A 12049-nucleotide genomic window follows, 5' to 3' on the forward strand; every position below is an offset into this window, starting at 1 on the left:
GGCTGCATAATACAGGGTAATATCTGGAAATACAGGGCCCGATTCTCCCAAAAAAAGTTCCAAGTGCTGAATTTGCAAGAGAGCTGGTGTAAATCACCATAAGGACTCGAATCTCCCACACTCTGTGCAATGCAGAGGTCACAATCGTGAATATCATTGAAAGCTCGGGGTGGGGGGAGGGCCTATTCACTCCGGAGTTTGACGGTTCCCGAACTCTGCGCCTGCGCAGGGCTTCAGTCTGTCAGTCTCCCCGTTTTACTGGCCGGCTCGATCGCTGGGACCCCCCCCCCCTGCCCCTCGCAGTGCTGCCCCTCCAACACTCCCACGGCCCCCACCACCATCCCCGGGCCAGCTCCAACCTCCCTCTTACCCTGGAGCGTCCCAATATCCACTTCCCTCCCCCCCCGCCCCACAGCAGTGATGATCCCACCCCCCACCTGTGCCCCCCCCCGCCTCAACCGACTCCCCCCCCCCACCCACTCCCTCCTCATAGGAGGCACCCCCCCCTCCCCCCCAGCAGACCACTCCTTCCCCAGCCCCGACTGATCCCCACGTAGAGTGGCAGCAGGACCCCCACCCCCACAATAGGCCCTGCACTGCCAGGATGCCCGTGCCCAGGGGGCACGATTCCCCACTACCTGACCCCCCCCCCCGGGAGGCCCCACAAGATAGCCGACACGCGCATCGGCCAATCCGACACGCCAAAAGATGGGCGCCTGGCGAGGGGGAGAGTCGGGCCCACAGACTGGGTCGTTTGCAGTGTGTGGATTTGCGCTTTGACCGCGTTGCTGTAGGAGTTGTTCTGTCTCTGTTCCTGTCTCCCGGTCTCACACCCACATTCGTGATGTTGTGTAGAATTACCAGAACGCTGAAGTGCCGATCCTGGAGCAAGGTTTCAAGATATTCCAAACTCTGCACTACCTCAGCAGCCTGATGCACAGCATCAAGAACCCGCTGGGGACCAGGGAACATCCTGTCCGTGTCTGTCGGGATTTGCTGAACTGTGAAAGTAAACTGGAGAACGGTGAGCATGTTTCACTTCTATCTCGGAAGCAGCGATGGCTCGGAGCGGGTTTCTAACGCAGGTTCTCTGTCCACCCCGCAGGTAAATACTGGATCGACCCCAACTTGGGCTGCCCTTCAGATACAATCGAAGTATCCTGCAATTTTAGCACTGGCGGCCAAACATGTTTACACCCTGTCAATACATCGAAGGTTAGTACAGTGAGTGCGGAGAGACTGGAGAAGGTCGGTACAGTGAGTGCGGAGAGACTGGGGAAGGTTAGTACAGTGAGTGCGGAGAGACTGGGGAAGGTTAGTACAGTGAGAGTGGAGAGACTGGGGAAGGTCAGTGCAGTGAGTGTGGAGAGACTGGAGAAGATCAGTACAGTGAGTGCAGAGAGACTGGAAAAGATCAGTACAGTGAGAGCGGAGAGACTGGAGAAGGTCAGTACAGTGAGTGCAGAGAGACTGGAGAATGTTAGTGCCGTGAGTGCGGAGAGAATGGACAAGGTTAGTGCCGTGAGTGCGGAGAGAATGGAGAGGGTTAGTACAGTGAGTGCAGAGAGACTGGAGAAGGTCAGTACAGTGAGTGTGGAGAGACTGGAGAAGGTCAGTCCAGTGAGTGCAGAGAGACTGGGGAAGGTTAGCACAGTGAGTGCAGAGCGACTGGAGAAGGTCAGTACAGTGAGTGCAGAGAGACTGCAGAAGGTCAGTACAGTGAGTGCAGAGAGACTGGAGAAGGTCAGTACAGTGAGTGTGGACAGACTGGAGACGGTCAATACAGTGAGTGCGGAGAGACTGGAGAAGGTCAGTACAGTGAGTGCAGAGAGACTGCAGAAGGTCAGTATAGTGAGTGCGGAGAGACTGGAGAAGCTGGGACTGTTCTCCTCAGGGCAGAAAAAGTTAATCATTGGAGAATCATAGAATCCCTACAATGCAGAAGGAGGCCATTTGGCCCATCGAGCCTGCGAAAAAGACAATCCTACCCAGGTCCCACCTCCATAACTCCACATATTTGCCTCGCTAATCCCTTGACACAGAGTCAATTTGGCACGGCCGACCCACCTAACCTGCACATCTTTCAGGAAACTGAAACATCTAGTGGAAACTCACACAGACACGGGGAGAACGTGCAAACTCCGCGTACATAGAACATAGAACATAGAACATTACAGCGCAGAACAGGCCCTTCGGCCCACGATGTTGCGCCGACCAGTTACAAAAACAATGACCCACTAGCCTATACCAATCCCTTTTCGTCCATAAACCTATCCAGAGATCTCTTAAACGCCCCCAAACTAGACGCATCTACAACTGCAGCAGGCAGGGCATTCCAATCCCTCACCACCCGCTGGGTAAAGAACCTACCCCTGACATCCGTCCTGTAGCTACCCCCCCTTAATTTAAAGTCATGCCCCCTCGTGCTAGCTTTCTCCATCCGAGGAAAAAGGCTATCACTATCCACCCTATCTAAACCCCTAATCATCTTATATGTTTCAATAAGATCCCCTCTTAGCCGCCTTCTTCCCAACGAAAACAACCCTAGATCCCTCAGTCTCTCCTCATAGGACCTCCCCACCATACCAGGCAACATCCTAGTAAACCTCCTCTGCACCCTCTCCAACGCCTCCACATCCTTCTTGTAATGCGGGGACCAGAACTGCACACAGTACTCCAAGTGCGGCCGCACTAGAGTAGTGTACAGTTGCAACATTACACTGCGACTCCTAAATTCAATCCCCCTACCAATAAACGCCAAGACACCGTACGCCTTCTTGACAACCTTATCTACTTGATTCCCAACTTTCAGGGATCTATGTACACACACACCTAGATCCCTCTGTTCATCCACACTATTCAAAGTCCTCCCGTTAGCCCTATACTCGACACATCTGTTGCTCCTACCAAAGTGACAGTCACCCAAGGCTGGAATTGAACCGGGGTCCCTGGCACTGTGAGACAGCAGTGCTGCCCATTTGGACAGTAATGAGCCAGCACAGACTCAATGGGCTGAATGACAGTCTGTGTTGTTTCCAGCAAACACCATTGAAGCAATTTCAGAGTGAGTGCAATGAGGATAAAAAAGGAGCAATTTTACTGGACTAATGGGGGAGTGAGGAATAGCAGGACAGGTGGATACAGTCAGATAGCGCAGGGTGACACAGTGCTGAACTGGAACTTAATCACTGGCACAGACAACTCAACACAGTGGCTTGTTTGGGGACTTGGGAGTCATTGTTCAAGATTCTCTTAAGGTTAACATACAGGTTCAGTCGGCAATTGGAAAGACAAATGCAATGTTAGCATTCATGTCGAGAGAATACAAGAGCAGGGATATACTTCTGAGGCTGTATAAGGCTCTGGTCAGACTCCATTTGGAGTATTGTGAGCAGTTTTGGGCCCAGTATCTAAGGAAGGATGTGCCAGACCTCGGACAGGGTCCAGAGGAGGTTCACAGGAATGATCCCTGGAATGAAGAGGTTGTCATATGAGGAACGGTTGAGGACTCTGGGTCTGTACTCATTGGAGTTTAGAAGAATGAGGGGGGATCTTATTGAAACTTACAGGATACTGCGAGGCCCTGGATAGAGTGGATGTGGAGAGGATGTTTCCACTAGAAGGGAAAAGTAGAACCAGAGGGCACAACCTCAGGATAACGGGACAATCCTTTAAAACAGAGATGAGGTGGAATTTCTTCAGCCAGAGAGTGGGGAATCTGTGGAAACCTTTGCCACAGAAGGCTGTGGAGGCCAGGTCATTGAGTGTCTTTAAGACAGAGATAGATAGATTCTTGATTAATAAGGGGGTCAGGGGTTATGGGGAAAAGGCAGAAGAATGAGGATGAGAAAAATATCAGCCATGATTGAATGGCAGAGCAGATTTGATGGGCCGAGTGGCCTAATTCTGCTCCTATGTCTTATGGTCTTATGGTTTCTGTGCTGTCAATTCTATATTGTTGTTTCAGCAAAGTAGGAGTGTCTGGATGGCAATCAGAGTGGAGGGCACTTGTTGACGGGCACCTCTCACTCACCCAGGAGCCCCTCAACTGGAGAGAGGGTGAAATCCGGCAATGTCCTGCAGTCCAATAACCCTCGCTGAGGCATGCTCATAGATAGATGTCAAATAAGGGGAGGTGATGGCCTAGTGGCATTGTTGCTAGACTATTAATCTGGAAGCTCACTTAATGTTCTGGGGACCCAGGTTCGAATCCCACCAGGGCAGATGGTGGAATTTGAATTCAATTCAAAATATCTGGAATTAAGAATCTACTGATGACCGTGAAACCATTTTCGATTGTTGGAAAATCCATTGGGTTCACTAATGTCCTTTAGGGAAGGAAATCTGCCAAGCTTACCTGGCCTGGCCTACTGTAACCCCAGAACCACAGCAACGTGGTTGACTCTCAACTGCCCTTGGGAGCAACTAGGGATGGGCAATAAATGCTGCCCAGCCAGCGATGCCCATGTCCCACAAATGAATAAAAAAAAACAACAAAATAGATTTCTGCCTCAGAACATTACTCAGTCAATACCCTGTGAGAACTTTATTTCCTTGTTTAACATGGAAACATAGGAGGCCATTCAGCCCATCATTATTGTGCCTTGAAAAAAACAATACAATTAGCACCACCACCCCTGCCCCTCCCATCACTCTTTCCTCTGAGTCATGCAAAGCCACTCCCTCGAGTATTCGGCCAATTCTGTTCTGTTTGTTACCGTTAAGTCCGCCTCAGCCTTTGCCAAACAGATCCCTCTGCCTCAGAGAGATGTTTTCTCATCTCCCCTCTGGCTCTTCTGTTAATCACCTCAAACTCTCTGGCCCCTGACCCTCCTGCCACTGGGAAACTTACTCCCTCAGCATGAATCCTAAACACCTCAGTTAAATCTCCTCTCACTCTGCTCTGAGGAAAACAAGTAAATCGACTCACAACACCAGGTTAAAGTTCAACAGGTTTATTTGGTAGCATTAGGTGAATGCCTGAAGGAGCAGTGCTCTGAAAGCTCGTGATACCAAATAAACCTGTTGGACTTTAACCTGGTGTTGAGAGACTTCTTACTGTGTCCACCCCAGTCCAACACCGGCATCTCCACATCTGAGGAGAACAATCCAAGCCTCTCCCGGGAACCATCATTGGCAGCAGTTTCTCTTCTCTCGAAGCCAGTTGGCTGTTTCAGGATGTTTCACTGATCTGCTTTTAACCGGATATTTTTCTTTTCAGCTGGACTTTGGAATTGGGAATGTGCAGATGAACTTTTTGCATTTATTAAGTTCAGAAGCCGTACAGACCATCACAATTCATTGTCTCAATTTTCCTGTCTGGAAGAATGCCAGCAGCAAAGACCCCTACACTAATTCCATACGCTTTAGAGGATGGAACGGGGAGATATTTTCAGCAAGTACAGTATCTCGACCCAAGGTTATAAGAGACGGGTGCAAGGTAATGTGCATCTTGTCACTAATAATTCAGGTTAATTTTTGAAACGCAAACAGGAAATGCTGGAAAGTCTCGGCAGGTCTGACAGTCTCTGTGGAGAGAGAGAGAGAGAATAGAGCTGTTTCGAATCTGGATGACCCTTTGTCAGAGCAGGTTAATTCTTGTTTTGGCAAAATCAGCATGACAATCATAGATATCTTTCTGGTGCATTTCGAAAATATTCTGAACATAAAACAACACCAAATGTACGACACAGGAAACTTCCTCCCTCTCCCCCACTTTTCATCTAACCCTATCAGCACATCGCTCTATCCCTTTCCCCCCTTGCACCTTATCCAGCTTTCCCTTAAATATATCCACACTCATTATCTGACCCACTCCTTATGGGAGTGAGACTCACATTCTTTGTATAAAGGAATTTCTCTTGGATCCTGCATTGGATTTATTAGTGATTATCTTATATTTGTGAGCCCTACTTTTGATCTCCTTGTGTGAAAATATCATCTACTCTACATTTGGGCAATCACATATTTTCATAATCTTAAATAACAATAATCTCCAAGGATACGTGGGTTAGGAGGATTGGCCATGCTAAATTGACCCTTAGTGTCAGGGGACGGGCTAGGGTAAATGCATGGGGTTACGGGGATAGGGCCTGGGTGGGATTGTGGTCAATGCAGACTCAATGGGCCAAATGGCCTCTTTCTGCACTGTAGGGATTCCATGATTCTATAAATTACTATCAAACCTCTGTCTTCTCTCATATAAAAACCAAAAGTGATGGAGAAACTCAGGTAGTCGGAAGAGAGGTAAAGACTGGAATTCTCCATCCCCGCCTGGGATTTTCCATCTGCGCCTGGGATTTCCCATCCTCACCTGCGGGCTGGGATTCTCCATCCTCGCCTCCGCCTGTAATTCTCTACCCTTGCCTCCAGCTGGGATTTTCCATCCTCACCCGTGGCTGGGATTCTCCATCCTTGCCTGCGGCTGGGATTCTCCGTCCTCTCCCATGGCTGGGATTCTCCGTCCTTTCCCACGGCTGGGATTCTCCATCCTCGCCCGCGGCTGGGATTCTCCAGTCCTGCTGCAGTGAATGAAATTTTGGCTGAGCGTCAAGTTCTCCGTTCTTGCTGGCAGCAGCAGCGGGGTGAACGAGGTTGGAGAATTCCAGATATTGGGGTATTTGGAACCAAAGATCGAATCTGAAAAAGAGGCAGAATGGAATTGAAACATTAACTCTGTTTCTCTCTTCCTGTCAGACCTGCAGAGTTTGTCTGGCATTTTCTGTTTTTACTTCAGATCTCCAGACTCTTGTCAAGTGCTCGCTGTGCCCAAGGGTCGGAAAATCTCGTGAGCCGGGAGAATCCAGTCTCAAATAGACTTGGTATATTTAAATACTCATTCTGCGCCAGCGCAGAAAGCGGCAAACCCCTGAACCGCCACTCCTCGGCCCCACTACACACCAATACATTCTCCCCCAGAGCACGGCAGGGCTGGAAAATGGTGGCCCGTGTCTATTTATAGGGGAACAAGTGAATGCCTATCACCCGTATTCAATGAATATCGAATTCACACTTCCTCTAGCAATGAACCTTACTGTTCATGGGGGCATCACGGTGGCACAGTGGTTAGTGCTGCTGCCTCACTGCGCCAGGGTCCCAGGTTCAATTCAGGCCACGGGTCACTGTCTGTGTGGAGTCTGCACGTTCTCCCCATGTCTGCGTGGGTTTCCTCCCACTGTCCAAAGATGTGTGGGTTAGGTGGATTGGTCAGGGTAAATTGTCCTTAGCATCGTGAGGACTAGCTAGGGTAAATGCATGGGGTTATGGGGAAAGAGCCTAGGTGGGATTGTGGTCAGTGCAGACTCAATGGGCTGAATGGCCTCATTCTGTACTCTAGGGTCTATGATTCTACGCTGTGATTGGTTTTATTCATAGGGTGGTGGCGTTGCTGGAAAATCAATTGCCCCTGTCTGATTTACCTTGAGACAACTGAGTGGCTGTGGTTTGGTGTAATAGTGTGGCCCTTTAAGGGACAGGGAGGCATTTCCCCAGGCCCATGTGATTGGTGAGGACCCTATGGACTGTCCCGGTGGGAAGCTGGGCCAATCGGCTGGAGGGGGTGGACTCTGAGAGGAGGCGGGACTCGGAGTTGGAGCCAGGGATTTGAGCAGAGCAATGGCATCGTAATCGTGTCTGAACTCATTGTACACGTTATCCTTAATTTGGCAAAAAAGCCTTTGTTGGTTCAGGCTCTGTCAGGTCACCCTCGATAGATTCCATTGGGGAAATGCCCCCTGTTAAAGGGCCAATCTATCCCCCGCCCCCCGAGACTATTTCAGAACACAGTTAAAAGCTTGCATTGGGTATGTGTTTGTGTATCAGTAACTCCCCCTCCTCATCCCTTACCCCTGTGTCTCACTCAGACTGCTGTTTGTTCATTGCAGATTCAGGATGGACGCTGGCAGCTGACACAGTTCAGCTTTCACACTCAGGTCGTGAGTCAACTTCCGATTGTTGACATTGAGAGACTCCCTTTCCTCAAGCCAACAAAGCAATATCGCATAGAAATCGGTCCAGTTTGCTTTCTATAACAGGACAGTGGACTTGGGGGGGGGAGGGTCTCCTTATCAACATTATAAGGAAACTGGAACCAGAAGCTAGTCTACACTCAGCTTGGAAGTTCTTGGAGAGTTTATCCCTGTTCACTGTGGAAAACCTATTGGACTGTAACCTGGTGCTGTGAGATCTCTCACTGAGGAAAATCCAGGAATATATATTTTTTTCAAACTGATTTCTCAGGAAGAATGGATCGATGCTGGATTGATGGAAAGCTGCTCACTGCAGTTCTGGGGAAATTGGTTGCGTGCTGCGCAATGCTTTGTGCTTCCTGCCAGAGTTCCTTTTGAAAGCATTTGCCGATGGAACCTTTCAGCGACGTAGCAATTATAACTGGAGGTCCATTCACTCACAAGTCTCAGAAACAACTGACAAAGGATAGATCATTAGCAGCACTGGTGGCTACAAAAATGTGCGAATGTTTCATGATGAGAATGGATGGAAGCTAATATCGAGTTTCATCACCTTCTCTTCAGCTCTGAACAGTGATACTTCTGGAAGATTTCTCTACCTCCGATATGCCGTCTGTCTCCCGTCTGGGGGTTTTGTGTTGACTGCGTGGGTGGCTGAGAGAGGCAGTCGTCCCTCCTGGTTAATGAAGTGGTCCATTGAGATTCCCATGTGGGCTGATATTGAGTAGCTCCCTGTGTTGTGTAGGGACGCATCCGCTTCTCTGAAGCTAGCAAGAGTCGGGGTGACATTCCCCAATCTAAATCCAAAATCTAACCAGTTTCCTGCCACACAGTCTGTGCAGCTCAATCCACCATGGGGGAGGGCGGGGTGTGTTAGGGGTGGGGGGGAGGGTGGTTAGCTTACCTGGTTGTCGGGATCCAAATCGGAATGAGCGAGTCCACCAGGAGCCAGGCTGATCCCTCCATTCACTGGAAAGGTTGGGCGCCAACGCCATGTCGGAGAACTGCAAACCCATTACAGCCTGGCTCCGATCCCAGATTACTGAGAATCTGCCCTCTGTGGACATGTGTATCCCCTTAGTGCCAACTCAACCCTCTTGAGACCCTCCCTACGCACCCACCACCACCAGCTCCGTGCCTCAGTGCCACCCCGGAGTGCGATCTAGTATGGCGGGCACAGGATTCTAGATATTGAGTCTGTGTTGGCATTACTGCCCTCCCTTGCCATCCCGAATCTCAAAGCTTGCTCATTCGCTGGACATCACGGACAGAAGAAACGGCAAGGGATAACTTTGGACCTATCGCTCTCCCCGTCCTGGGTGCTAATGTTAATAAGGTGCTAATTGTTTCAACAAACAGAGGTTTTGATATGATTATTTTTGTCAAAATGTATGTACTGGCTACATTCAGTATTTCCGTTTATAAAGTACTTATTTGGTCATTCATTTCTATCAGAAACATTATTTATATGAACTGTGTAATTAAAACAATTGTGTCTCTTACTGTGTGGATGTGCTGTACAGATCGGTACAGTGTGTATGGTGCCTGTAGATAGATGGAAAAGCTTAGCTAGTCAGGGGCATGTTGTAGAACAACTCCACGCTTTCTGTTCAGCTTTGAGGTTGTACCTTGCCGTCATATATTAAATTCTGAACACTCACTCTGGCATGCAATTTAACGTGACTTGTGGATATTTTGTACGGTTGGTTTTAGGCTGGGCCAACCAATCAGTTCATCAAATCCAAGTTTCATTCCAAGTGACCTCTCGCTGAGGCAGCTGTTGGCGGCGGTGCCCAAACAGCGAGTTCCCATTCCGCCCCCATAGCCGACAGTGCTACAACAACTGCAAATACGTCATCTATTTCGTCATCTTACTGGCTGGGGTCATTGCTTATTTACTGAAAAATACCTTAAACAAAATGGACTCCAGTCAATATGACACTGAAGTGTTGTGTTAAATACGTAACGAAGATGCCATGATGATAACTGTCATTGTAATCAATTTGTAATATATGTAATATTCAATTTCCAAAATAATGCCATAACTCCAAATTCCTTTGACTGGAACACAACAAAACTCTTTAACCTGCAGCTGTTAAATTCTGGTTATCAATGACTTGCTTATTCCATCGCCATGGTGATTTTACAATTTCTGGTACAATAAAGTGGCTCCTTTGCTGAATTTTGCTTGCCGGTGTTTTAGTTGTACTTTACATTTCCCAATCATTCGGTGCTTATACTTTAAGGTTTTGAAACTTTGACGAAGAAGGACTTTAATTTATATTCTGTGAATATTAGCATACAAATGCGTAGGTTCAGATGGAATGTAGCACTGCTGCCTCACAGCACCGGGGACCCCCCCGTTTGGTTCCTGGCTTGGGTCACTGTCTGTGTGGAATTTGCATGTTCTCCCCATTTCTGCGTGGGTTTCCTCCGAGTGCTGCAATTTCCTCTCTCAGTCCGAAAGACGTGCTGGTTAGTGCATTAAGAAATAGGAGCAGGAGTAGGCCATCTAGCCCTTCGAGCCTGCCCTGACAAATGTGAGGTAATGCATTTTGGAGGGTCTAAGACAGATAGGAAATATACAGTAAATGACAGAACCCTGAAGAGTATTGATAGGTAGAGGGATCTGGGTGCACAGGTACACACGTCACTGAAGGTGGCAATGCAGGTCGAGAAGGTAGTCAAGAAGGCATATGGCATGCTTGCCTTCATCAGCCGGAGTATTGAGTTTAAAAATTGACAAGTCATGTTGCAGCTTTATAGAACCTTAGTTAGGCCGCACTTGGAATATAGCGTTCAATTCTGGTCGCCACACTACCAGAAGGATGTGGAGGCTTTGGAGAGGGCACAGAAAAGATTTACCAGGGTGTTGCCTGGTATGGAGGACATTAGCTATGAGGAGAGGTTGGAGAAACTTGGTTTGTTCTCACTGGAGGTTGAGGGGAGACCTGTTTGAAGTCTACAAGATTATGAGAGGCAATGGACAGAATGGATAGTCAGAAGCTTTTTCTTAGGGTGGAAGAGTCAATTACTAGAGGGCACAGGTTTAAGGTGCGAAGGGCAAGGTTTAAAGGAGATATACGAGGCATTTCTTTACACAGAGGGTGCTGGGTGCCTGGGTCTTGCTGCTGGGGGTGTAGTGGACTCTTAAGGGGCACCTTGACAAATACATGAATAGGATGGGAATGGAGGGATATGGTCCCCGGAAGGGTAGGGGATTTTAGTTAAGTCGGGCAGCATGGTCGGTGCAGGCTTGGAGAGCTGAAGGGCCTGTTCCTGTGTTGTAATTTTCTATGTTCTTGTACACAAGTATCAGGCAATGACTATCTCCAAATGAAAATGCACAGTGGTTAGCACTGCTGCCTCACAGCGCCAGGGACCTGGGTTCCATTCCAGCCTGGGGTCACTGTCTGTGTGGAGTCTGCACGTTCTCCCCGTGTCTGTGTGGGTTTCCTCTGGGTGTTCTAGTTTCCTCCCACACTCCAGGTTAGGCTGATAGGGTCAATTTAGTATGGCCAAAGTGTTAGGAGGATTAGCAGGGTAGATTTGTGGGGTTGCGGGATCGGGCCTGGGTAGGATAGTTGTTGGAGCAGGTTCAATGGGCTGAAAGGCTTCCTTCTGTACTGATTCTATAAATGCTCATCAGGTCTGGCAGCATTTGTGAAGAAAGTAACAGAATTAGCGCTTCATAAGAACATAAGAAATAGGAGCAGGAGTAGGCCATCTAGCCCTTCAAGCCTGCCCCGCCATTCAATAAGATCATGGCTGATCTGTCGTGGATCAGTTCCACATTCCCGCCCTCTCCCCATAACCCTTAATTCCCTTGTTTGTCAAAAACCTACCCGTGACTTCAATATATTTAGCGAGGTAGCCTCCACCATTTCAACGGGCAGAGAATTCCAGAGACTCACCACCCTTTGAGTGAAGAAGTTCCTCCTCAACTCTGATCTAAATTGCGCCCCCCCCCCCCCCCCTTATTTTGAGGCTGTGCCCTCTAGTTCTACTATCCTTTCTAAGCGGGAAGAATCTCTCTACCTCTACCCTATCCATCCCCTTCATTATCTTATACGTCTCAATAA

The 12049-nt window shown here is 48.7% G+C and overlaps 1 protein-coding gene across 1 annotated transcript in view; it reads left to right on the forward strand.

Annotated features, from left to right (window-relative positions):
• col24a1 (collagen type XXIV alpha 1) overlaps positions 1-8814 on the forward strand; it is a 317299-nt gene extending 308485 nt beyond the window's left edge. The window contains exons 57-60 of the mRNA XM_080195089.1: positions 856-1024; positions 1106-1215; positions 5222-5440; positions 7884-8814. Of these exons, the coding sequence (XP_080051215.1) occupies positions 856-1024; positions 1106-1215; positions 5222-5440; positions 7884-8030 (645 nt within the window). The 3' untranslated portion in view covers positions 8031-8814. The remainder of the gene's footprint in view (positions 1-855; positions 1025-1105; positions 1216-5221; positions 5441-7883) is intronic.
• Positions 8815-12049: the final 3235 nt, after the last annotated feature.

Source organism: Carcharhinus amblyrhynchos, chromosome 9 (genome assembly GCF_965287045.1).
Source record: "Carcharhinus amblyrhynchos chromosome 9, sCarAmb.v2.hapA, whole genome shotgun sequence".
In the NCBI taxonomy this organism is placed as follows: domain Eukaryota; kingdom Metazoa; phylum Chordata; class Chondrichthyes; order Carcharhiniformes; family Carcharhinidae; genus Carcharhinus; species Carcharhinus amblyrhynchos.